This window comes from Stenella coeruleoalba (assembly GCF_951394435.1).
Source record: "Stenella coeruleoalba genome assembly, chromosome: 14".
Lineage (NCBI taxonomy): Eukaryota > Metazoa > Chordata > Mammalia > Artiodactyla > Delphinidae > Stenella > Stenella coeruleoalba.
Window position 1 is genome coordinate 65,004,972 of NC_137160.1, and position 25,495 is coordinate 65,030,466.

The 25,495-nt window shown below is 61.4% G+C and overlaps 3 protein-coding genes across 3 annotated transcripts in view; 1 reads left to right on the top strand and 2 right to left on the bottom strand.

The window, feature by feature from the left end:
* The window catches only part of GNAZ (G protein subunit alpha z), a 42,258-nt gene extending 29,716 nt beyond the window's left edge, over positions 1 to 12,542 (bottom strand). The window contains exon 1 of the mRNA XM_079943142.1: positions 12,391 to 12,542. The gene's annotated coding sequence lies outside the window, so the exon portion shown is untranslated. The remainder of the gene's footprint in view (positions 1 to 12,390) is intronic.
* The window catches only part of RSPH14 (radial spoke head 14 homolog), a gene marked incomplete at its 3' end in the record, with an annotated part of 61,914 nt that extends 40,607 nt beyond the window's left edge, over positions 1 to 21,307 (top strand). The window contains exons 5-7 of the mRNA XM_079943143.1: positions 18,656 to 18,881; positions 19,506 to 19,642; positions 21,069 to 21,307. Coding sequence (XP_079799269.1) covers positions 18,656 to 18,881; positions 19,506 to 19,642; positions 21,069 to 21,307 — 602 coding nt within the window. The remainder of the gene's footprint in view (positions 1 to 18,655; positions 18,882 to 19,505; positions 19,643 to 21,068) is intronic.
* Positions 21,308 to 25,008: 3,701 nt separating this feature from the next.
* The window catches only part of LOC307196779 (sodium/glucose cotransporter 1-like), a 63,198-nt gene continuing 62,711 nt past the window's right edge, over positions 25,009 to 25,495 (bottom strand). Inside the window, 1 exon segment of the mRNA XM_079942110.1 lies at positions 25,009 to 25,461. The gene's annotated coding sequence lies outside the window, so the exon portion shown is untranslated.

Here is a 25,495-nt window from a genome sequence, read left to right on the forward strand (position 1 = left end):
AGCACCGCTGTCCCCCTCCACCTGCAGCTGCTCCTGGGCCCCTGCAGCCTTCTGTAGAGGCCTGGGGGGGGGCCTGCCTGAGTCACAACGCCCATGTCCTGTCCACACGCCTCTGTCACTGGCCTCCTGGGCCTGAACTACCCAAGTCGTTTCCATCTTCTGAAGAGTGGGTCCCTCTCCCCGCCCTCCAGAACTGCCATCCCCGCGTCAGCTCCCTCCCTGTGGCCGTTACCGCTGACCCATGTGCTCCCCGCTTAAGAAGGACCCGTTTCCCACTGCCGGTGCGCACCCGGTGAGCTGGAGCCCAGAGTTCCGCTTTGGGTGGACATTTGAGCCCGAGTGACGGGTCCCTGTGCGCCTCTCGTTGGGTCTTCTCGAGCCTGGCCTAGACCCGCCCGTGGCGCCCAACAGGCCCGTGTCCTTTGCTTGCGCGCTTCTGACCACTCCCCGCCCCTCTGCTACCCGCCTCCACCCGCCTGAACTCAAGCTGCGGCCCCACGACAGGCCTTTTACCTCTGGGCGCAACAGCCCCTGCCCGGCCAGCCTGGGCCCGCAGACCCCATGGGGCCGTTTGCATGTGCTCTCGGACTCAGGGCAGCTGAGGGCTGGGCCTCAGGGAGGGGCCTCCTCGGGAGAGCTGGGCACCGGGGGGCCAGGGAGAGGGCCTGGCTGCACCCTTGGCCACTGGGGCCCCCCCGGGGGGGCGTCCTGCACCTCTGTCCCGAGAGTACGGCTCCCTGCCTCAGCTTTGCGGGGTGTCCAGAGCTGGGCACGGCACCCCAGTTGTGGAAACTGAGGTTTGGGGAGGGGGGCGACTTCCTCGGGGCTGCCTTTGGGGGCCTGCAGGGCTCGGGCCCGTGGGTCCTCCAACACCCAGGACCCCCCAGCACCCACAGCACCACTGGTCACCTGCTCTGTTATTTACCCCGTGGTTTTCTTTAAACTGACTTGCATTTTCACTTAGGCATCTGTGCTTTAAAACTGGCCTCGTGTTCCTGCTTTGAACGGAAAGCCCAAGTCACAGCTCAGACAGTAGGAACCCAGAACAGAAGTGGGGTCGCAGCTGCCAGCCAGGGTGTTGCCAGGGAGGCTGTGGCCCCGCTCCTCCTGAACACGGGATCAAGGTGGGTGGGGGGAGGGTCCAAACTGGTATCTTCCCCTTGAAGGAAAAGGACAGAAAGAATAAAGGCTGCCTTCTGGGGGAGGGTGGTGGGGCTGCTGCTCACAGCTGTGGCCTCAGGCCACCTCCATGGTTTGGTGGCCGCCCAGCCCCTGGGATGCAGAAGAGTATACCCGGGCCTGACCCCCTCCCCACTGGGACCCCTGGGTGGTGGCATCAGTGCTGCACCCCACGGCCTCACTCAGGACAGACACTGTCTCTCGTCTCAGAAAAGTGCTCCACCCCTGATCCACTAGTTCCATCCCATCAGGGACCCCCGGCCCTCCCAGTAGGCCATCAGTCGACCCTGGGCCCTGTCTGATCATCACGGTACCCTCGGGGGACCGAGCCTGTGTGTCAGGCTCTGCTCTGCGCTCGGGGACGTGGGGTGAGTCTGGGCACCGAGGGGCTTGTGTTCTGGTGGGGGGACTGGTGAAGAGCAGTGCCGTGGAGAAGGGGAGAAGGTGTGTGTGGCGGGCGGCCAACTAGCGGGATTGGGGGAGGTCCGAGGAGGTGACGCTGGAGGAGACAGACAACAAGAAGCCACCAGTCATGCGGGGGAGAGGAGGGGGCTAGGGTGGGGACAGCTGGGGTGACACTGACCAAGGGCTCGGCTGGGCAGTGGGGGAGCCTGCCTGGCCTGGGCCCAGCTCAGGGCAGGTCCATCCCAGGAGCGTCCCTCTCACAGTTCCCTGGGGAGCGGCTCAGAGATGGCTGCCCTGGCAGGGACCCCCCACCCCCCCAGGGGCCAGAGGGCAGAAACTGTCCCCCCGGAGACCCCTGTTCTTCCAGGGAGCTGCCACTGGTGGCAGGAGGCAGGCACGGGTTGCATCACCAGCCTGGATCCAGGCATCAGGGAGGACACTGGCAAGAGGCTTCCCTGGAAAGGTCTGCAAAGCAAGCGCAGGCCACGCCTCCCTCATACCCTATAGCTCATGGGCCTGGCAGACATCACACACGGCAGAATCCAAACGCTCTGATGGTTTCTGATACAACAACAGGTACTTTTGGACTAAAAAGCCACACCTTTCCCTCCGAGGAGATGACCCCTGCTTACCTTGATGCCAGTAACATTGGAAGGGGACAGGGACAGGCCGCCCTCCCGGATGCTGCCCTCTGGGCAAAGCCGGCCTCCCTGGTTGCGTCTCCTACCCCCACACCCACAGCGCCCTGCCCACCCCGCCACCCAGCTGAGAACGTCCCCCCGGAGGCCAGCGAGAGCCTCCCTCCTGAGCGACCCCGGCCACTGCAGCACCGGCTGGACTTATCACCCGCCCAGAGTGACCTTGAGCCCAGTGTCTGGCGCCCCTGCTGGGCAGTGGAACCAGACCTCACCCAGGACGGCCCTTCCTCACGCGCTGGCTCCTCCTGCCCGGCCACACCCAACCCCCGTGCCCCCTCCCCAGGGCCCCAGCTCCACCTCCCTCTGAGCAGGTGCTCGGGGAAGATACACAGAACAGACACTGCTGACTTGGGGACCCCTGACAGCCACCCCCCAGCCCACTGGACCAGGCCCCGGGTGAGCTTATCCACACACCCCAGCCTGCCTGCCAGGCCCACAGCGGGTCTCCCCTTGAAAGCAGCCCCCTTCCTTCGCCTCCTCCTTGCTCCCTGCTTATTTTGGAGCCAGAGTCTGAGCAGATGGGAGGAGGACAGGGGCTGGTGGGCAGCGCCGCCAGCAGCAGACAGGCTCCAACAACTGGCTCTGCCCTGGCCAGGCAGCCCCTTGGCCTCAGGACCACTACAGGGGACGGGAGAGGCCCTTCCCTTGGCCCCGCACTGGCCCGTGGCTCTGGACGCCCCAGCCATGTGTGCAGCCTTCCGGCCCACAGCCGCCATGGCCGACCAGACGAGCTGTGATAGCATCGCCTGAGGAACACTGACTCAGGAGGAAACCAGGCCAGAGATTTCTCCAGGCCGGGGGTAAATAAATAAACAACACCGGAAGGTTCCACACTCAAGGGGAAGGAGGTGCACTCACCAAGAGCCTGGCTCTAGGTTTCCGCAGCAAGGGAACTGCTGACCGTCACTCAGGCCCCTGGGCTGGGTGGGGACTGATTTTCCTGTGCCCTGCCTCTGTGCGTGGCCCCCCATGATCCCAGCCCCCGCCCTGGTCACCCCCAGGTGGGACCCTCTCTGGCGAGGGCTCTATAGGCCTCCTTCCCTCACAGCTCCTTTCCTGTTTTTTCTCACCTGGAAGGTGAGCACTGCCTCCGTCCAGCCCCTTTTCCTTCCAAGCCCTTCTCACCGCCTCCTACCCCAGCCTCCTAATCACACGCAGACCTGCAGGCTGCGGGATCTCAGTCTCCAGGCCAGCGTGGCTCAAAAAAGTCAGATGCCTAGCCCAGTCCCAGGTCCGAGGAAGGGCCCAGAGCATGCACACCGTCCAGCCCCGAGGGTCCTCTCGAGGCCGGCGGCTGGCCCCGGTCCTCCCCTCTGAGACAGGCCACCCCCGGGAGTGTCCAAGCCCACAGTGGCCTTGACCCTGTCTGGATGCGGTTCTCGAGAAGCAGAGGCTGAGACAGGGATTCTCAGGCACGTGACTGGTCGAGGACGAGAGCTGAGGGGGTCGGGTCGCAGGACGGGCCCCGTCGGGAACCGGGCAAAGGTGTGGATTCTGCCACTGCTTCGCCTCGCCTCGGCCTGACTGACAGGGAGTTCTGGAGCGTGAAGGAAATCAGTGCTGCCCCACTCGGAGGGAAGGGCAGTTCTTGTAAGCAGGCAGTGGGAAGGGGAGCTGGGGGCACTGGCCAGCGTGTGCCCAGCACACCTCCCTCTGTTCCCCCACCCCTTCCTAACAGGGCCAAGGCCTCAGCTCAGGGCTGGGCCTGACCTCAGGGGGCCTCTGCCCGGAGCCCGACCCTCAGCCCCTCCTCTGGACTGCCCCAGCGACCCATCCCACCCCCCACTCTGCTCCTCCCGACGGGGCGGACGGGGGATCCCTGTAAAAACACAAGGCAGTCTCTCCTATGCTCAAAACCTTCCTGCAGCAGGCCAGACATCTATCTCAGTTCGGAGCTGGAGTCCAAGTCCTTCTGTGGCCCCGAGGCTCTGCGACCAGCCCTGACCCCGTGACCTGCCCTCATGCTCCCTCCACTCCCCACTCCTGACCCCCAGTCTTCCTGCTGTGCTGTCCCGACAGCTCAGGGCCTCTGCACTGGCTCTTCTCTCCACTGGGAACATCCTCTGTCCAGAGAGCCACTGCATCCACTCCAGCGGCTCGAGGGTCCCCTCCTCAGAGACCCCCCCGCCCATCCTATTTATGACGCCCCAAACACACACAGCATTGTTGCTTTCTAACCTGCTGTGTGACTCGTTTATCACGTTTCCCACCCCATCATGCTTACAGACGCTGGCTCCATGGGGCAGGGGCTTTACGGGGCAGGCGTCCCACGGCCCAGAAGTAACCGGCAGGAAGCAGGTGCTGACAAATCCACCCCAGCCCTTTGTACTGAGTGAGGGAGGGGCCAACTCAGGGCAGGGAGGGGCCCGCGGGGACTTCTGGGAAGTCTTCTAGCAAGGCCTTTTGGCCTTCCCCCGATGGACACGGTGGTGCGTGGCCCGGACCGACCCTGACTCTGCCCTGCTTCTGAGCCCCCCACCCAGGGTGTCCCCCCATCTGGTGAGCCTATGAGCGCTGCGTTTCTGCGGCTGCCACTGAAACCACGCCCCCATCCGTACCCTGAGGCCCCCTCACAGGCCCTGCCCTCCATCCCTGGCCTCCTGGCCCAGCCCCAGCCTTCCTGAGCCAGTGAGGGGTACGCGTCCCAAAGTCCTGGTCCCTCCAGAGCTGGGGATGCAGCTCACCCTTCTGCCCGGTCCCCAGCAGCCACACCCTCCACCACTCGGCACCGGCCCTCCATCCCTCCATCTCCTGCTCCAGGAGAGCCCAGAACCACCAGCAACAAGACTAATGCACCTGGAGACCGAGGTCGCGTGGGGCTGAGCCTAGCCAGGGAGCTGGAGCTGGGATAGTGGGTGCATCGAGGTCGTGGAGCTTCCCGGAGGCAGAGGGTGGTGCTGGGGGTTCAGGGCGGCCCCGTCTGTGCCTCCCTCTTCCCCGCCGCAGGGTAGGGGCAGGGGCAGGGCCAGGGATGTGCATGCGTGCGTGGTGTTAACACACAGGAAATCGATGCCTGGCACTGGCCCACTGTTTAAGGGAAATGAACAGATTTTGGCCGAGGACAAAGAGAGTTTGATTAATCAGAAATTGGATAATGGAGGCAACACTCTAATTATTTTTCTTCCCAGCATTTTATCGAGAAATATGTTTGCACAGCATAACAGAGGTAACAGAGCGGGTGAGGGGGGCGACCACGCTGGAGGAAAGCCCAACTCAGGGACAGAGCCACTGTACCCAGAAGCACTGAAGAGGGCCAGATAGTAGGCTGGCTGGTGGTGGTGGTCTCTCTGTGGGGCCACAGGAAGCAAGAGGGGACAGGTGGGCAGGCCAGAGGCCACACACAGTGGGACAGCTGGGGTCACAGAGGATGTACCATGCAGGGGCAGGGAGGAGGCGCGAGGGCCAGGCCCTCGGTCAGCACAGAGGTAGACGACCTGAGAAAGGTCCTCAGGTGGGGCCTGCTCCTTCCCTGGTCTGGCCCCTTCCACACCACCCTGCCCTGCCCCGCCCACAGTCTCGCTGGCACAGTGGTGGGGCAGGGATGGGGCGGGGCCGGGGTGGGGGGCGTGCGCAACACTAGCTGGGGTCACGCGGGCCTGCTGGAGCCAGGGTGAGAGCTGCAGGTGGCAAATCCTTGACAGGGTCTTCAGGGGCCCCTCCTGGCAGCCTGGAGCCTTTTCTCATCTTCATCCCTGGTGAAGCCTGATGACCCATCCTTGGGAGCCTGGGACTCACACCACGGCCCTGCCCGTCACCCACCCCCTCCTCCTGCACTGTCCCCACTCCTACAACACCTGGAGCTGGAACCACACCGGTCAGCACGACCAGGGGTTACCTGGTCTCCCGGCTCCAGGCAGGCTTCTTGGGGCTCTACGCCAAGCAGAGCTGAGCACGAGGCTCAGTCACCTGCTCATTCACTCGACAGGGTACGGAGAGGCTGCCACAGGCAGGAGGATGAGTTGCAGCTGCTGGGCAGGAGGGAGGGCGCGGCGGGTGGGCTCGAGCAGCCCCTGGCAAGAACGGCTAAATCCCGCGTCCTGTACCACCGCAGACACCACTGATCAACCACGACCACTTTCCTCTGAGCCACCACACAGCCTCAGAATCCTTCTCAACACTGCTTTGGGCAGCCCCTCAGGGCTGGAGTAAGAAATGAAGACTACCTGCACCCTCGACCCAGCCTAATCTGAAGGTGAGGATACACAGGCCCAGAGTGAAGAGGATTCACCGTGTCTACACTGTAGGCGGAGCTGGGACTAGGCCCAGGTCTCCCAGCTTCCCATTCAGTGTTCTTTGCCCTTCACCAAGCTCCCTGCTGAGCTCATCCTGGAGCACAAGGGCTGTCTGGAAAGCCCACTTGGTCATCATGTGGTCACTGTGGGCGCCGTGGTCCTTTCCCACCACCAGGATCTCCCCTCGCCTTCCGAGGACACTTTCCCATGGACGCGACTCTAAATGTCATGACCGCAAATCTCCCAGACTGACTAGGCCTCACCGAGTCACACGGCGTCACTGAGGGACCACTGTCAGCCGGAGGCGTCTGACCCCCGGTGGGGGACCCGGGCAGCGTGAGAAGCTGGGCAGCCTGCCTGCCTCTGGCTCGTGAGTGAACCGGTCGGGCCCGATGGGCACCCGGCCAGTGGTTGTCCACCTGCGCGTGGTTTGTGTTTGTCCACCGGCAGGCACACCTCGCGGGGGCAGAGGACTGGGCTGGAGCCACAGTTCTCCAACGTGAAGGCTGCAGCCACCAGAAGGCCTGCTCACCTGCCACGTTCGTGGCCCCCTTTGACAGCCGTTTCCTGGCTCCCTGCTGAGTGCTAGGCCGGGCTCTGGGGGCCAGATTCTCAGTGATGAACAGCAGACGAAGGTCTTGACCTCGCAGAGCTTATGTTCAGGTCCAGGAGAGAGACGGAGAATAAGCACAGACAAAGAAAACAGGCAGCGGTTACACTGGGGTACGTGTAGGAAGGGGCATAGGATCTGTGCGGGTGTGGACACAGGTGCTGTTCTGGACAGAGGCCCCCAACGGGAAAACAGAATTAGGAGGCCTGAGAGCCTCCTCCTGGACACCCCAAGTTGTGTGTGGACCCTGCCTGAGAGCCGCTGGTGAGAAGAAAGAGCAGCTGTGATGATCCAGTCCTCCCAGTGGAAAGGACCAGGCCACGGCCAGAACCTTAGCACTGGCCCCAGCGCCACACCGGCCTCTAGCACAGCAGCCCCACCAGTCAGCCCTCCTGGACCCCTGGGGACCCCGGGGTGGACGGAGGCAGGCTGCCTGCAGGAAGTGGGGGCCGCTCGGGCTGCTGAGAAGCCCTCAGGGTCCCTGGACACCCACCCGGGGCCCGGGCGGCCGGTGCCCACGCAGGAGCCACCCCACCTCCCCGGGTCCGAGCCTCCTCCACCGAGAGGAGAAAACCGAAGTAAAAATAGGCCCCTTCTTGGCGGAACTGGCTGTGAGAGGAGAAAGTGAGCGTCGCTGCCCTCCCCAAGCGCCTGCCCGGGGGCTCTGGGGGACACGACACGTGCGGCCGCTCCCCTCCACCCAACGCCACGACCTGACTGCCACCACTCCCAGGGCAGGGGGCTCGGCGAGGCAGGGGCTCCTTCTGCAGCTGGGCTCTGACTGCTGCCACATGGCCAGTAGAGGCGGGGGCGGGGGGAGCCTGGGGAGGGTGCGTGCTGGTCAGTAGCTGCTGGAGGGTGCGCTGGTCTCGAGAGTCTGCAACCACTTCCCCCTACCCCACCCCCAGCACGGCACCGCGGATTTTAACAGCCTCACTCCTTAGCACTTTCTGATGGATTCTCCAGGGACATCTCTAAAAGAGAGTTATACCTTAATTTAGAAGCAAATAACTCAAAACTCTGTGATGTAGCAGGTTCCTTAGGAAAAGAGACGAACTCAAGGAAGCCATTGTGTGTGAGGCCACCCGCCACATGCACCCGCTCCTGCCAACAGGCTGCCCAGTCCTCTACCAGCTGGCTGTGTCTCCTGCCCGAGGGATGGAGGCCAGGGGTCCACGGACAGAGGGGGAGAAGCGCCGCTCACAGAGGCCAGGGTGCAGCCCCCGTGGCCCCAAGTGCCTGACACAGCCCACCTGCCCATGGGAGGCAGGTGAAGGGCAAAGTGGACGCCAGCCCGGGGCACCGTCCTGGCAGCCACCACGACCACCACAACTGGCCTTCCCGGGCGTGCACATGCGCGCCATGCCCAGCCTGACACTCTGCTGTCACTGTCCTGAAATGCTTAATCATTTTTAACAAGGGACCCCCAAACTGTGTAGCCAGTCCTGCCCATGTTGCTTAGCCCCCATGCACCCCAGGCCTACTGCAGGGGACCCACCCTCCCAGGAACACCCTCCTGTGCGGCCCCTGGAATCTCAGCTCAGCTCTGAGCCGTGGGGCCCGAGGCCTGGCTCTGCCCCTTCTGGCCCCACCTGTCCTCGATCCCTGAGTGACCTTGCTGGCCCCTGCCCCCCAACTCTTGGTGGGGGGACTCCAGGTCTCCAGCTCCAGCCTGATTCTCCCCTCTGACTGCCACGTATGCCCATGTCCACCTGGGTCTAACCCAACTCCCAGTTCCCCACCTCTCGCGATGCGTCTGTGTCTTCCTCCTCGCCAAGGCCAACTCTGTCCTTCCAGAGCGGTCCTTTCCTCCTCTCCATCAGCAGGTCCTTGTTAAGCTAAATCCTGCATCCAACCACTTCTCAGTACCACTCCTGCTCCCACCCCAGTGGGCCAGCAGCCCCTCATCCTGAATGCTGTAGCGGCCCCCATGCCATCTGCCAGACGGGTCTTTTAAAAGCATAATCCTACCCGACCTGCTCCACAACCCCGCCCCCCCATCCCGGGCTCCAGCCACCTGACCTTGGGGGGCAGGGTGACCTCCAGCTGCAGAGGTGCATTGGCCTCAGGGCCTTTGCACCTGCCATCCTCCCTCCTGGTGCTCTTCCGTTGGTCTCACAACTCACCCATGGCCTCTCCACGGTGCCGCGCCAACGGCCCTTCCACACAGGACCCCCACCCCCTTCTGCTTTAGGCTCTTCACGGCCTTTGTCCTGCCTGGCATTCAGCTACTCGGGTGTTTGTCAGCCTTTCGGGTCTCACGGAGCGCCACAGGAGTGGGTGCTGTGTGCCCTGCCCCCTGTCGTGTCCCTGTGCCGGGCACGGCCCTAGCCCTTGCAAGTGCTGGTAAAGACCAGCCGAAGGAACGAACGGCTGAGCCGAGCGAACGGGTGAGGTTCCGTTCCCTTGGCTCCCCCGCGAGCCCAGGGATCCAGATGGTCCCTGTGAGTTAGTCCCTGTCAGTTCGCTCCTGGGAGGCGCCTCCCCTGCCAGCGTGGATGTGGGGAGGACCATGCGGGGATGGGCAGGGCACTCTTGGCTCTGTTTGTGGTAAGGATGAGGAGGCTCATAGAGGATGGGGCTGGGCGGGGGGCCGGGGGGGAAGGAGGGCCAGGCCTGACCCAGGTCTTCCGCCGCCTCCACTGGGACTCCCCGCCTCCACCGCCCCCGAGTCTGCACAGCTGTCAGGCCACCGCTCTGGGCTCCTACCTGGGCTGACTCTCAGCGTCTGCCCTGATGCTTCTGTCCACTTCCCTGTGCCCTCTGCCCTGCCAGCCCACAGGACTGCCCCTGGGGCTCAGTTAGCCCGGGTTTCCTTCCTGAGGGTGCAGTGTGCTAATCTGCCTCCTCCAGGGTTCCTGCAAGCCCAGCCATGGTCGGCAGTAGGGAGAATACCCTACAGCCGCACAGAATTTTGGGTCTTCAGAGGGCCAGCACAGGGCAGTTAGGGCTGCCGTGTCCTCACGACCAGCGGGGAAAGTGCGGCACTTGGTCATCGCATGTGCACACGAGACAGCCACGCGGCTGGGCTGAGGCCACTGGGGCCACACCCTGAGTCTGAGGCCAGCCTTCCCTGCCGTTCGCCCCTGCATCCACCGGCCTCCCTGCAGGGGCCCTGGGCAGCCTTGTCAAGTTCTCCTGCTTACCCAGAAGTTCCTGGAATTGCCCTAGAAGCTCCTGAGAGCCAGTCAGGGTGCTTCTCCTCCTGGGACTCCAGGAAACAGAAGAGCTGAGGAGCTGGGGACAGAACGGGGAATTCATTCCCCGTGTCCCAAATCTGGAGTCTTATGGCAGGCCCCCAGAAAGGGGCCGGGCGACAGCATGGAGCAAGGCAGCTCCATCGTGCTGAGCACGCACCCTCAAGAGGGCAGGCAGGGGCCCTGCTCTCCTTGCAGCAAGCTGGGCCTCGGCCAGAAGCCAGTGTGTGGCTGGGGGTGGGTCAGGGAGGGGGCACGCTACACAGATGAGTGACAAACAGCCCCTTCAGAGGGAAAAACCTCCCCGGAAGCGGGCAAGCGAGCAGATCTACAGCAGAAGGTAACACCAGCCTTCCGAGGGGGAGGGACTGTTTTATTCACCTCCCATCTCAGAAAATCAGCGTCTGGTACAACACACAAGAGCTTTAAGCCAAATGCCAGCGTCTTGTCCATCGACCCTGAAGCACGGGGAATGCTGAAGGCGCACCACTGCATCCGGGCATGGCTAGGCCCTCCCTCGCCATCAGCCGCTGCACGGAGACTCCCACGTCTCCACGGTTACTGCTCACGAACGTCCACGCCCCAAAGGGACAGAGCCACCAGCTCAACATCATCCTCCATGCTGGCCAGGAAGGAGGCCAGGGGTTGGTTACCCAGGACCCTGGCCCTGCCTGGAAGGGTGGTCCTATGCTGCGAGCAGCCCTCGGGGTCTTCCCAGCTCTTCTCCAGGCCCACTCGGTTCTGGGTCATGGAGCTGCTCTTTGCACAGGTGAGGAGACTGCGGCCACCACTGAAGCAGGCGCCAGGGTCATCCATTTCCCCCAGCGGCCCCAGCCCTGGGCAGCCTCCGCCCTTTCCCGCCTGACCTCCTGTGCTCCTGCCAGACTGGACTGCCTGAGCGCCCTCTCTGTGTCTCCGTCCCCGTTCTCCCCTCTGCCCGCAATGCCCACCCCAACTGTGACCGTGTCCTTCAAGCTCCAGTTCAAATGTCACTTTGCCCACAGGCCCGTCTGACCCCGGCCCCACTTGGGGCCCCAACACCCACCTTCAGGGCTGGGTTCTCTGAGCAGAGATGCTTCTCCCCCTGGGGGCGGTGAGTCAGTCCCAGGAGGGCAGGGCCAGTTCACTCCCACCCCAGCACCAGGCCCCGGGGGGAGCAACTGCTCAGTAAACATTTGCTTAATTGAATTTGGCCAAGGAGCCTTTTCCAGACTGAGCAGAAGGCAGAGGGACTCGATCCCCAGGGCAGGGAGATCACTTGGGCAGAAAGGGGCGGTCAGGGGACAGCTGCCTCCCCAGACCAGCAGATTTCCCCCCAGGCGGGTCCCTCCATCCCCAGACACGGACTCACCGGCCTGGGCGCCGCCTTCCCATCCTCTTCTCTGGTCACAGAGAACCCCAATTCTCGACCTCAGCAGAATCCTGCCACCAACGCCCAGAGAGACTCAGCGTCGCCCTGAAGCCAGACCCCCTCGGGTCCCCGGCAGGACGCTGAGCCCCGGCCCGAGGCCCTCACCCCCCCAACCCCAAGCCCCCACCGCCTTTTAAGGGAAAAAATATCGAGCCGGGAACCTATCACAATCGCAGCGGGTCGATACTCGCCTCTCGCTCTAAATGCCTCCGAGGAACCTGCTCGCTGCAAGAGCGGTGACCGAAAACGGCGAGCCGTGCGTCCCCGGGCCCAGGCCTCCGGGGCCCTCGCCTCCGTTTCAGCCCAGGCCACGCGCCGGCGCTCCCGCCGTCCCCCGGGAGACCCCGCCGGGCGCCTCTCCCGCAGGTCGCCGGCCTGGCTCCGCACCAGCAGCTGCCCTGGGCCCCTGTCAGCCCTCCTGGGCCCGGGCGCCCCTCCCAGCACCTGCCTACCCGCGGCGCCCCTGCCCACCGCGCGGGCACACCCGCCGCGCGGCCCCCACCTGGCCCGCATCCCGGCCGTCGCGCCCGGCGGCCCCCGCCCGGGCGGGCCCCGGCACAAAGGCCCGGGCGGGGTTCGGTGCGGGCGGGTGGGCTCCCGGCCGCGCCCCCCGTCCCCAGGTCCGCCGCGCGCCCCGGCCGCGGGGCCGCTCACTCACCTCCGGGCCGCGGCGCGGTGCGTGGCCGAACTGCTCCGGCGGCGCGGGCGGGGCGGCGAGCGCGGGCCGGGGCGCCCTCGTTCCGCACGACGCGGGCGGCGGCGCCCGCGCGGGGACGTGACCAGGCCGCGGGCGGCGCACACGCTCCGCCGGCCTGGCTCCCTCCGCCCGCTCTCCCGCGCCGCCCGCGCCGCCGCCCGCGGGTCCGCCCGCCCCGCGCCGCGCCGCCGGCAGGGGGCGGAGCCGCGAGCGCAGCGCGTTGCCGGGCCAACCGCGGGCGGGGAGCCGCGCGTCCGCCGGGGTCCACGCTCAGGGCGCCACAGCCCCGCCAAGAGCGCCGGCCCGTCGCCCATTGGGTGCGAGAGGCTGACGGACGCGCCCGCGGACCAATGACGATGGGAAGGGGCGGGGCCGCGGCTCCGCGCGTGCCGCGGTCCGGCAGCAGCTGCCACCGCCGCCGGCCACGGGGTCCCTGCGATCCCGCTGAGCCGAGGCCGGGCGCCCACCCCCCGGGACGCCGAGCCGGAGAGCAGTGAATGGCCCCGGCCCCGCCCGTCTTCCCGGCCCAAATTCGAACCCTGTCTGCCCTTTCTGAGCTCCGCGACCTTGGACAACGGACTGACCTCTAATGAGCCTGTTTGCAAAGTGGGGCTAGTGGCTCCTGCTTCCCTGAGTTGTCGCGACAGTAGGCTAGGACGTGTGAAAGGGCTGTACAAATCCTAAAGGTTTACGCCGGTGACGTTTTGCAGCGATGGGAGGGGGCATTAGTCATCTTTGCTGCTTGTGCCTGCAGCGGGTAAGGGCTCTTCAGGGTCCCTGGCAATCCTGGCCCCGGAAGGTTGCCTTAGAAGGGAGGACAGGAGGGGGGCCCAGGAGCGGTCCCCCAGACCAGAGAGGCGGGAGGGAGCCAGCTCAGTTGAGGCTAGGGTCCCATGGGCGCCTTTGGGAAGCTCACAGAAGGCATTGGTACTCAGCAAAATGCACCAAAGGGTGCCTGCCAACTTCTGCTTTCAATTTCAGGGGGAGCCAATCTGTGGGCCTCAGAACCGGGAGCCCCTCACTCCTGTGCGTTAAAGACTCAGGCCAGAACCAAGACATTAGTGCCACTCTGTCCTTTCCATCACTGTAACCTGAAGCTCTGTGCACCCCAGAGCATCCAGGTAAATGCAGATGCTCCCCGCTAACACTTCCCTATCACCCTACACCTCCATGGTCCTATTACTAGGATCACCCCACTGGTGGGCAGAAGCACTGGAACGGACCGTTGGCAGAGGGAGATAGGGCCAGGCCTGTGGTCAGAAGGCAGGGACCACCTCTGCCAGCTGGACACTGTGGCATCTCAATGTCATCCGCTAACCTCTCTGAGAGTGTTTCCTCTGCTGTGAAATGGAGACCATTGCACTACATCCCCCAGCGAGGTTGCCCACCTGCGAAGGTGTTGCCTAAATGGTCAGAGACAGGACAGATGTTGGTGATGGGCATCTTGAGGCGGACCTAGACTAGGCCTGGCACATGCTGGCTCGGGGTGGCCCCTGAGGCCCAGTGGAAAGTGGCCGACTTCCGGGGGCTGCTTTGTGTGCGTGTCCTCCACACCGGCAGGCTGGGTCAGGCTGGGCCTCTGCCCAGAGGTCCACTCAGAGGCCAATGGCCGTGGTAGCAGGAAGGAAACAGGCACAGGCCCTGCCCTGGGGGTGAGTTATTTCACCTGGATGAGTCTCAGTTCCCTCTTCTATCAAAAGGAGACAAATATAACAATAGATGGTCCCTAGAGGGTGATTCCGACAGGAGATACATGTTGACACATGTTCAGAGATGGTGAGGGCAACTGGGGGACCAGGGGTCAGAAGTGAGCTGTTTGCAGGGGCAAACCTAGCTGCAAGCATGGGAAGACCCCGCACAGCAGTCCGGGTGTGAGATGAGGGGCTAGCCCACGGAGGGGCCCAACGGGGCTGGCTGCTGCCCCCTCCCCTGACCCTGGAAGTGAGAGCTCCCCCAGGGTCAAGCAGGGATTGTAAGCCTTCAACCAGCAAGCATTTACTGACGACCTCCTCTGCGCTTGGCACAGTCCTAGCATTTAGACAGACCCAAGCCTGCCTGCTAGAACCTCTGCACGATAGTACCCCCGTGATGGTTGTGCGAAGCCTGGAGGGGGAGACCCATCAGGGCCCTGTGGCAGGAGGAGCAGGATGGAGGTGGCCCATGACCTGGGGTGGGAGGAAGCACGTTCCACGGTGGGGAAGACGCTGTGCAAGAAGGAGTGTGAGGCCTGGATGAACCCAGAGGACCAGTGCGGCCAGAGCCGTGAGGATGCCACAAGGCCAGGCTGGGGTGAGGCAGGGAACAGTCGCTGCGGGCTGGTGGCCCTTGTGTAGGATTGGGGCGTCGGCCTAAGAACTACTGGAGAGTTTGAAGATTAGCTTTTTAAATTCGAGAAGGAGGATGGCAAGTTTTTGTTTCATGTTTATTTACGGTAGGCCCGGTCCCACAGGGTGCGTCATTCTAAATGCAGAATCAAGTAAAAATGTCAGCTAGACAGCCCAGAGAAAATAAGAAAGCGGAGAAGTCAGTCCATGAGGCTGAGTTCAGCCTAGGCCGGGGGTTGGCCGGGCAACCTGGCGTCAGTGGATGGCCGCGTGGTGTCTGCAGCCTGAGAGGAGCTGCCCCTGGTGGAGGGGAAAGGGGGGATGGTGGGGGCCGAGGACCACGTTGTGCGGGATGCTGGAGGGAGGGGGGGGGTGCTTGCTAAGCACATGGAGGAGCAGCCGGAGAGGTGGAAGCGGGGAGCTGAGGTCCCAGGGCCACGGGGGGAGTATCTCGGGAGGAAAACATGGTCAGCATGTCACGTGCTACTGAGGGGCCGAGTAAGCTGAGGACAGCAAGGGTTCCCCACGAGCAAAGGCAGGCACGAGGGTGGGTGGGGTCAGTGGGGGACACATGAGGCTAAAGCTGGGCGGGCGGGTTGAGATAAGGCACGGTGGGGCCCGGGCGCCAGGCGCGGATGTGTGCTCCCGGGGCTGAGTCCTCACTTGCCAGGAGAACGGGACCGGGAGACCACAGCTCGGCTCCGAGGAAGAAAGGGGAAGGGGGCTCTGGTGATTGAGCCCACCCAGCACCTCACTAACCAGCAGGGAGAGCTGGCCGACAAGGGGCCCTTTGAGGTGGCCCCCAGGAAGTGGCCAAACCTCAACCCCAGGGGTTCCACTCCGGGGGCATAGTGACCCTCAATCCCAGCTGAGCTTTGTGGCCCATCAACCAGCCCATCCTGGCCCAGTAGCCATGCCAGTCTGGGCCCTCCCCAGCACACTCGAGCCTCCTACCGTTGCCTCTCTGCCCCACAAGGCCCGGCTCCCCCAGGCCTCCCTTCCTGCACATCCAGAGCCCCTAGGACCTGGAATTTCTCATCTACATGTGTCAACCCAGGCAGTAATGACCGGTCCCCGGAGACTCTCCCACTGGTCTCCCCACTGCCCGAGGGTGCCCCCTCCTGGCCGGCTCTTCTCCATGCCCCACCTGTCCTGCTCACCCCAACCCTGCCAGCGGGGTCTAGGCTGTTGGGGGCCTGGTGGGTTTCTCTGATTTGTTTCTTTTTGGGGGTCTGTGCACCACCCCACCCCAACTAGAACAAGGCTTTGCAGATCTGGGTTAATTATAAATAGCCAGGCCTGCGACTCTCCTTTTAGCTGAAAAGAAGCAAAGTGAACGAGCAGAGAGGCACACCCGGCACGCGTTTTATTTTTAATCTCCCTCTGTCTCAAAATGAACTGGGTCCCGGTGCTCAGCATTTCTAGGAGCAGAGGCCCAGGACGAATGCCTGGGAAAGAAAAACCCGGGCGGCTGAAGGCCTGGCCTCTCCCCATCTGCTGTGTGACCTTGGGCACTAGAGTTGCCCCTCTGGGCTTTGGTTTCCTCAGCAATCGGGGGAACAGTGGAGGTGATCACCTCCAGCTTCCCGCCTTGACTCCCTCCCTCTGCCCTCCCCCCAGCTTGTGCCCATCCTGTCGCTCCCACAGCAGCACCTTTCCCTGGGCTTTCCCGGGAAGCCCAGACCCGGGTGCAAGTGAGGCCACCATCGAGCCCTGACTGACAATGCACAAATCCCTCACCCCCTGCCTTTGCTCAGGTGGCCCTCTGTCAGGAACATTATCCCTCCATCGGTCAGCACAGTCCTTCTTGGAAGGTCAAATTGTCACCTCTGCCCTGTGAGCTGGACAGTGGCCGTCCAGGTCGTGGCCGAGCGAGACTGTGGCCGGGGCAAGCAGGTAGCCTGGGGGCCGGTGCCTGAGCCAGAACTGGAGCCAGAGCAGGAGGCCCAGATGTACTGTCTGGTGGTGGCCCGGCCGGAGAGCAGGGCTGAAGGGGAGAGAGGCCTCAGGCCACCAGGAGAGGTGGCTTCGGGACCACTGACAGGTGTTCCTGCAGGGCAGGGACTGTGCAGCTTTTATCTCTGTATCCTGCTCCTCAGCCCTCACCCCCAACCACAGGCTTGCCTGCAGCTGGAACTCAATGTTGGTGGCATTTGGGAGACTCTCGCTGTGCCAGGCTTGGGTGTCTGGGCACATGGTGACAGTCCCTTACACAGAGCACTTTCCCACCCCCTACTCCACTGGTACTGCACAACCCCCTTCCAGGTGGGCTTGTATTAATAATGAGGAAACCAGGTTCAGAGAGGGTAAGTCACTTGTCTAAGGTCACATAGCTGGATGCATTTAGGAGTCCAACTAGCCTTTTTTTTTTTTTAATCTGTGTATATTAAATCTTAAAAAGCCCAGTACTCTTGAAGCAGCAGGAAACTGCTTTTCCTGTGTTGTGAGCACCTGAGAACAAATGGACAGAGCTAGCAGCTCCACCCGACACCCCAGTGAGAAGCTGGCCAGGGACACTGGAGCCTCTGGACATGCTGCCCTGCCTCTCCACCCCCTAACCCCAGGCACCTGCCATTTCATGTCCTCGGGGAGTGAGGGTGGAAGGCTGGGTGGTGTCTTCAAAGAGGAAATCCCTGGGGCTTCCCTGGTGGCGCAGTGGTTGAGAGTCCGCCTGCCGATGCAGGGGACATGGGTTCCTGCCCTGGTCCGGGAGGATCCCACATGCTGCAGAGCGGCTGGGCCCGTGAGCCATGGCCGCTGAGCCTGCGCGTCCGGAGCCTGTGCTCTGCAACGGGAGAGGCCACGACAGTGAGAGGCCCGCGTACCACAAAAAAAAAAAAAAAAGAAAAAAGAAAGAAATCCCTGGTGCTAATTGGCACTCAGAGACCTTTAGGCTAATGAACCTGTTTACTTGTCTCTCTAGAGTAAATTAGACAGTTGAGCTGGGAAGGCGGAAGACAGAGGCGTCCACTGGTGGCACCTCCATGGGGGCTGTGGACGGCTTCACGGTGGGCAGCCTGGGCTGCTGGGGAGGCCGGGGAGAGGGTGGGCTGTCGGGCAGTAGTGACACCTAGAGCGGCAGGGAAGGGCCACCCTCCCCGGTGCCCACTCTCTTTCTGTGGCGGCCGCTCTGCCAGCAGTTCTGGGCACTTGTGAGCACCCTTGGGCTGCCGCCTGGGGCATCTCTGGGGTCTCCTCTGGGCAGCCAGCCATGTACTGACTCCCCACGTGGGAGTAGAGGCTGGAAGGAGTGAGGCAGAACTGTTGACAGTGGAAGGGGGGTGGCTCGCTGCATTTTCTCCCAGCTGTGCCATGTGGAGCCCCCTCCCTGAGCGCCACTGGGCGCCTTTAGATCCCTTGGCCGGACTCTGTGGATTGCCCACTAACTGTGGCTGGGGTACAGCTCTTTTTACATAAGATGCCGGCCTGTTCACTCTAAATCTTCTACCTCAGACTCCACTGCAAGCTTTCTTCCTGTCCCCACGGCTGGCCAGGCTGATCTGCGGCTCCAGCATCGCAGAGATGTTTCAGATGGGAAGGAGGGGATTGACGGGTACCCCATCCTTCTCTCTGCTGCACCATGGTTGGCGGGGGAGGGAGGCTCCCCGTGTGCCTGGGCCCTGCAGAGGTGGCTTCTGCTTCTCAGGCCGCTGTTTCAGGCTGGTGCCCCCCGTAACAGGCGACCAAAGGCTGGACCTTGGGGGTCCTCGTGGTTCTCACCCCAGCTTGTCACCCACGGCCACATGCTGGCTGCTTGGGCCCCCTGCCTGGCAGCCCGAGGGGGGGATTTGCAATTTATCTTGTCAAATACCACCCCCTCGCCAGCCCTCCAGCTCCCAGCACAGGTGACAGGTGGGGGGTGGCCCACTGGCCCACCCTCAGCGCCCGTTCCTGTCCTGCAGGGGCCAAGGGCATTGTCAACAGCAGCCTGATCCCCTCGCTGGTGGGGAAGCTGCAGACGGAGGAGGAACGGATCCAGGAGCTCCTCCTGGACACGCTGGCCGCCTGCCTGATGGAGGACGCCACCGAGGCACTGGCCAGCCGGGTGGTGCCCTTCCTGAAGGAGAAGCTCCTGAGCGCCAACAGCAACATCCGGAGCAAAGCAGCCCAAGCACTAATCGCAGTCAGGTGAGGCCTGGGCGGGGACAAGGGACGGAGCGGGGAGCGCAGGAGTGGCGCCCCAGGCCCCTGCTTCCCCTCACCTGCTTGTGCCCTGGGGGAAGAGGAGCCCGCCACTGGGGCACCTGCATGCCCAGGCCTGGGTTTAGCCCTGACAGTCCTGTGTCCCAGGAAGCCCCCACTCCCGGCAAAAACGAGAGGGCTGTCCCCCTCGCATGAGGAAGGCAAGCACAGGAGGTACCATCTGCACACTTAGACCTCCTCCGAAGAAGGTCAGGACGTGGAGCTGCGGGCGTCTAGTCACTAGTGACCCAGTGTCACTGTGATCACAGTCTAAATCCCGGCCTGGAGCCTGAGGGTCACAGAGCCTCAGGGCTGCTTTAGCTGTGGCCACCTCCCTTCATTTCACCACCACTGGCTCCTGGGTCTGGTCTTCTGTGGCCCCAGGCCGTGCTCCCAGGTCATGTGAGTGTCGGGGTGGGACCCACACCTCACACCAGTGCTCCTCTGCACCCTGGCGTGGCCACCAGGGATGGTCTCAACACAAGTCCTTTCCCCTGGTGTCCCCCTGGGGTGGTCCTATCCCCCTCTTCCTCCAAGTGCAGCCACCCAGCTGCCCCCTCTCTGGCCCAGCATCCCCCTGGAGGGCAAGAACCAGGTGTGGCAGCACGACATCACCCCCATCCTGGTGCACCTGCTGAAGGACAAGGAGGAGGAGGTGCAGGCCAGCGCAGCTGGGGCCCTCATGTACGCCACAGTGACCACCAAAGGTGAGGCTGCCTGCTGGCTGGGTGTCGGCGCCTTTGGGGTGGGGGGTCACCGCAGCCCCCCAGCAAGCTGAGTACTGCCCCTCCCTGGTCCCAGGCTCCGCCCTCTCCTTCCAGGCCACAGAGGGCCCACCACCTGGGGCCCCTCCCTGTTATTCCCTCTGTTCCCTGGTTTTGGAATTCTTGCATCTGACCCAGGCCTCTTGTGAGCCGAAATTCTGGGATTGATTCGTTTGCCACCCATGAGTCCGTTATGCTGAGGTCTAAGCAAAAACTGGAGCCCTTGCTTCTGCTGTGTTTCTTGATCAATGTTACTTTTCTCAGTGTGGCGGGGGCGCATAGGAGCGTAAGGCTACCTCCCCCATGCGGACTCCCAGCAGCCAGGCTTCCATGCTCAGTCACCTGACCTGGGCGGTAGGAAGGGCCTGGGCTGGTTTCCCCACCTGGAGGCTAGGGTCCCCGCAGGACCTCTGAAAGCTGTCTGACCTTCCCTTGCCTGTGCCAGCCCCACGCTCTGAGCTTCCTTGCTGATCCACGGAGAACTAACTACCTGGGCCTCTGATTCTCAATCAGCAGTCTGCAGATCCCCCCAGAGCTGGGACTCCTTGCCACTCCCCAGTTCGTCCTGATGGTGAAATCTGAGATGCACCAGCGGGGGAGGTTGGGGCCTTCCCAGAGTCCACAGCCCCCTTCTGACTGATCGTGCAGTCAGGGTGCCGACCCCCAGTGTGGGGCTCCCCATGAGCGTGGATCTCCTGGGCGTCCTCAGTGCAGTCAGTGTCTTACCTGGGCTTCCTGTAGGAATGCTTGGAGGGCTGGGGGGCTCTCACGGGGCCCGGACAACATGGGAATTTGGGGGAGATGTGGTCACTTCCCTGAGCTAGCACTCCAGCCGAGGAGCCCTGAGCCCCTGCCACAGGCCAGGCTCTGTGCTGGGCGATGGGGACCCAGACGTCTCAGCCTCTGCTATCTGAGGTTGGCAGGGGCGGCAGAGTGAAGAGTAACCTGGGGGAGACGGTGGGCACAGTACGGGGGCAGAGCATCCTCTGAGAGCGGAGCTAGCAGGGCAAAAGGGGCTGGACGGTCTGGCAGCAAAGAGCAGAGTGCTCGGTGTAGGAGGGTTGGGGGCAGGGGGAAGGGGGCGGCAGCGTGGCATTTCAGCGGGTGAGGGGGTGGGCAGCAAGTAAGGATTAAGGAGGGGCGTCTCCCCTTCTCATTCGATTGGATTTTAATTTTCAAAAGACCCCTCATGCTGCCTTGAGAGGACTGGGTTGCGGGACAGGTACCTGGTGGTTGGGGAGAAGCCGCCTGGGGAGCTTGCAGGGCCCAGGCTGGGGGCAGGGAGGGTGTGGAGCCTGCGTTGGGAGGGCTGGGGGGCGAGGGAGGTGGGCAGGGAACCCCAGGAACGCCTGGCGTTGGTGCCCTGTAGGGAAGTACGCGGCCCTGGACACGGAGGCCATCGGTCCGCTGCTGGAGCTACTGCACTCACCCTTGAGCAAGGCGCGCCTCAACGCCATCAAGGTCCTCACCATGCTGGCCGAGGCCCCCGAGGGCCGCAAGATCCTGCAGTCCCACGTGCCCACCTTCCGGGCCCTCAAGGAGGACACCAGCGCGGCTGTGCAGCGGGCAGCCCAGATCGCCGTCAAAGTCATTGAGTGGAAACCCTGAGCCTCTTACCGGCCCCACCTGCTGACTCCATGCCTGAATACATGCGCTGAATCTCTTCATCTTGGTCTGAATGGCACCTGATGTTTCTGGGGCAGGTCACGGCTCTCCTCTCTCCTGCCAAAGGGGAAATGCCTGGCCCAGAAGGACAGGGTCACAGGCTGAACCCAGGGTCCAGGGCCGGGTGCGAGGCATCCCTGCTGTCTGCTGTGGTCGAGTCCCCTGGGAAAGCACAGAGCAGGGCCAAGCGTCTAGGGACAAGGTGGGGGCAGGGAGCTGGGTGGGGGATGGAACAGCTGGTCCAGGCAGCACTGCCTGAGCCGGACGCTCAGTGAATAGGCCCACGGGGTGTGGCTGGGTGTGGCCCTGCTCACCAGGTCTGCCCCCTCCCCACGTGGGGCGACAGGAAGGAAGCTCACAGGTGCAACCCCAAGTGGGCACTTGCTGGAGGAGGGTGAGTTGTAAGAGGCCCCCACCCCCACCCCAGGGATGAGAGCTCAGAACAGGGCAGCTCCTTAAGGTCTTCCCCCCAAATAGCTGTGTTCTCCAAAGCCAAGTCACCTTCGTAAGCTCGGGCTGGCCTGAGGCTGGCCTCCCCCGCAGCCCTCCCCCTGTTGTCTGCCAGGCCTCCCTCCAGAGAGCTCCCACCTGTGCCTCCACCGGCCTTGCTTCTCCCGCAGTGAAACTGGCTAAGGAGGCTGGAGAGCCCTGGCGGGGGGGGGGGTGCGGGGGGTTGGAGGGGAGGAGGCATGGGGACTCCTTGATCTCCCCGACCCAACCTGTCCGGTGGTCTGGCAGGGTTCTGCCCTCTGTTGGAGAAGCTGTAGGAGCAGCTCAGCTTCAGGGCTGGCCTCGTTTGGGCTGAGCCGAAGCTTTAATCTCCCCCATGAGCTTTCTGAGGCTCCCTGCCTCACACCAGGTTTCCCTTGTTACATCACCAAGCAGCAGCCACACTTCCTGAGGGACAGAACCTCCCACAATAGACGCTACCTGCAGAGCTAGAATCCCCAGCTGAGTGCCTTCTTGTAGTCCTTCCAGTGCCTGGGGCCTTCACTTTCTTAGCAGAAACACAGAGACGCTTGCATCCTGGGATTCCAGGATTAGCCCAAGCAGCCCCTCTTGTACTGGGAGGGACCTGCTGCCAGGCCCAGCTGGGGTTTCAGGTTAAATCTCATTCTCAAAAAAGGCCCTGTAAGAGGAAACCTTTCCTCCTTCAGGAAAAAAGGGGCTTGAGGGTCTCCACTTCCTCATCCTGCCTCAACCATAGCACGCTGGCTCCACCCTTACCACCTCCTTGAAGGGCTCTGGACTTCTTGCTGCCAAGTTCCTGTGCTCTTTGTGCTTGGCCCGAGCAGTAACCTAGGTGCCAGTGCTCCCTTCCTGTGGCGGCTGTCTTGGTGCTCCTCCCAGGGCCCTGGTTGTGCCCTTTTAGTCTCCTCTGCAGAAAGAACCCTCTTTCTTAACCTGACATCTCTGTTTGCTCTCTTGCACAATCTCATCTGCCTGATTTGGGCTTCCTCTACCAGGTTCACTTCTTAGCTAGGCTGGTCCACTGTCTTCTCTCCCCTCAGTCTGAGTCTCTAGCGCCAGCCTCTCTGCTGTGTTCTGGACCTTCCATCCAACTTAATACTTACCCTTAAATGTCTCCAGGCAAAAATTAATACCAGTCCTTCACAAACTAATTTAAAAAAATAGAAGAGGGGACAATTCCCAATTCATTCCATGAAGACAGTATTACCCTGATACCCAAACCAGACAAAGACCTCATAAAGAAAGAAAACTATTGACCTCTATGAATATAGACACAAGAACACAACCAAATATTAGCAAACCAAATCCAACCACATGAGAAAATCATTATACACCATGACCAACTGTAATTTATCCCAGGAATGCAAGGTTGGTTTAACACGTGAAAATGAATCAATGTAACGTGTAAGGAAAGAACAGAAACCACATGATCATCTTAATAGATGCAAAAAAAGCACTTGACAAAATCCAACACCCATTCATAAAAAAAACCAAACTAAAACAGAATCAAAAACTCTCAGCAAAATAGGAAAGAGCGGCATTTCCTCAACATGATAACATCTGCAAAAACTCACCGCTAACATCATACTCAACGATGAGGAGACTGGATGCTTTCCCTCTAAGATCAGGAATAAGACAAGGATGTCTGCGCTCACTACTTCTACTTGACATTGTACTGGAGGTTCTAGCCAGGGCAGTTTAGGCAAGATAATGAAATAAAAGGCATCCAGGTTGGAAAGAAAGAAGTACACTATTTCTACTTGCACACTACATGATTTTATATATGAAAAATCCCAAGGAAGACACTTAAAAAATATTAGAACTAATAAATGAGTTCAGCAAAGTTGCAGGATTTTCTGTACATAAGCAATGAACAATCTGAAAATGCGATTAAGAAAAGGGATAGGGGGCTAAGAGGTAGAAACTCTTATGTATAAAATAAATAAGCTACAAGGATATATTGTACAACAGGAAATATAACCAATATTTTAAAATAACTATAAATGGAGTATGACCTTTAAAAATTGTGAATCACTATGTTGTACACCTGTAACTTATATAATATTGTACATCAACTATAACTCAATTAGAAAAAAACCCACCTCATTTACAGTAGCATCAAAAAGAATAAAATACCCAGGAATCAATTTAACAAAAGAAGTGCAAAACTTGAGTGCTGAAAACAAAACACTGTTGAAAGAAATTAGAAGACCTAAATAAATGGAAGGACATCCCATGTTCATGAAGCAGAGGACTTAACATTGTCAAGACGGCAATAAGTATCTTCATGCAACTCAAACTCCACATGTCCCAAACGGTGCTCCACTTTTCTCCTGCACCTGCTCTCTTCCAGTGTGGCCTGTCTTTGGAATTGGTACACCCTCTGCCCACATGTTCAAGCCAGAGAGTCACCCCTGGGCCCTCCCTCCAGAAGTCTAGTACTCGAGTCCTGTTACTTCTAATTGCTGGCTTCTCTTGATGCTGTTCCCTTGTCTTTTCTTTTTTTTGCTGGTAACTTGCCTGGATTCCTCTAATAGCCTCCTGGTGGGTGTTCCTGCCGCCCTTTCATCTTCCAGCAGCGGCCAGCAAATCTGATCCCATTCCTTCCTGGCTGAAGTTCCCAGGGACTCAGGATCCCAAAGCACCTGAGGCCTGCAGGTCCAGCCCCTGCCCACCCTGCCCTCCCCGCCTCCCCATCTCCCACAGTTCTGCACTCTGGCCTCCTCACACCCTTGCCTCACCCTGTCTTCCCACATGTTGTCCCTCTGTTATCCAGCTAGCTGACCTCCCACTTCAGTCACGGGAGGCCTCCTCCCTGTGGGTGCTCCTGCCACGTGCACATGCACAGAGGGCCCATTTACTCGGTCCCCTGGCTGAGCTCAGTCTCCTCCTCTGTGAAATGTGGTTGATTCTGGTCCTTCCACATGGGGTGGCTCCATGGCTTGAACGTGATGGTAACCTGGGCAGGGAAATAGCGGGCCACACGAGGTGCTGGCCATCACCGCTCGTGTTTCATTGTCTACTTCCCTAGACCATGAGCTCTGTCCATGACTGCTTCCCAGCAGTGCTGGCACATAGCAGGCACTCAAAAATGTCAGCTGAAAGACTAAACGAGGGATGGGGGGCTGTCCCGACTGCACCTTCAGAGTGTGACTTTTGCAATGTTGGGTGGGCCTCCCCCAAATCACTTCAAGGCATCTGAAACTTTTTCTAAAGACCCAAATCATTTATTTTGGTCTAAGAAGAAGGAAGAGGAAGGGGTGGCTTAGGGAGCCTCTCCCAGAGACACAGCCCAGGAGTGGTCTATACTTGACAGCTAAAGGGGATCCAGCCCCTGGGCCCAACTCCCAGTAGCAGGCAGACTGGGAGGAACTGGGAGGAGCTCAACAAGGAGGGAAGTTTCCTCTCCACCTGCCCTTTAGGGGTGCAGCCAGAGCTGAGCCACAGGGAGGCCTGGTCCTCAGGCAGAGACCGCCTCAGCCCCACCATGGGTCCAGGCAGGAGCCAACGTTTCCATCCGCGGGAGCCTTGGCGCCAGCTGGCCTGTGTGGTCATCGGCAGTAGGCACAGCCCCTTGTGGGTGGGACCCTTGGCGCGAGGAGGAGCATCTTTGCCAGCAGCCATACCTTTACAAAGGAGGAGAGAACACAGCAAACAGAG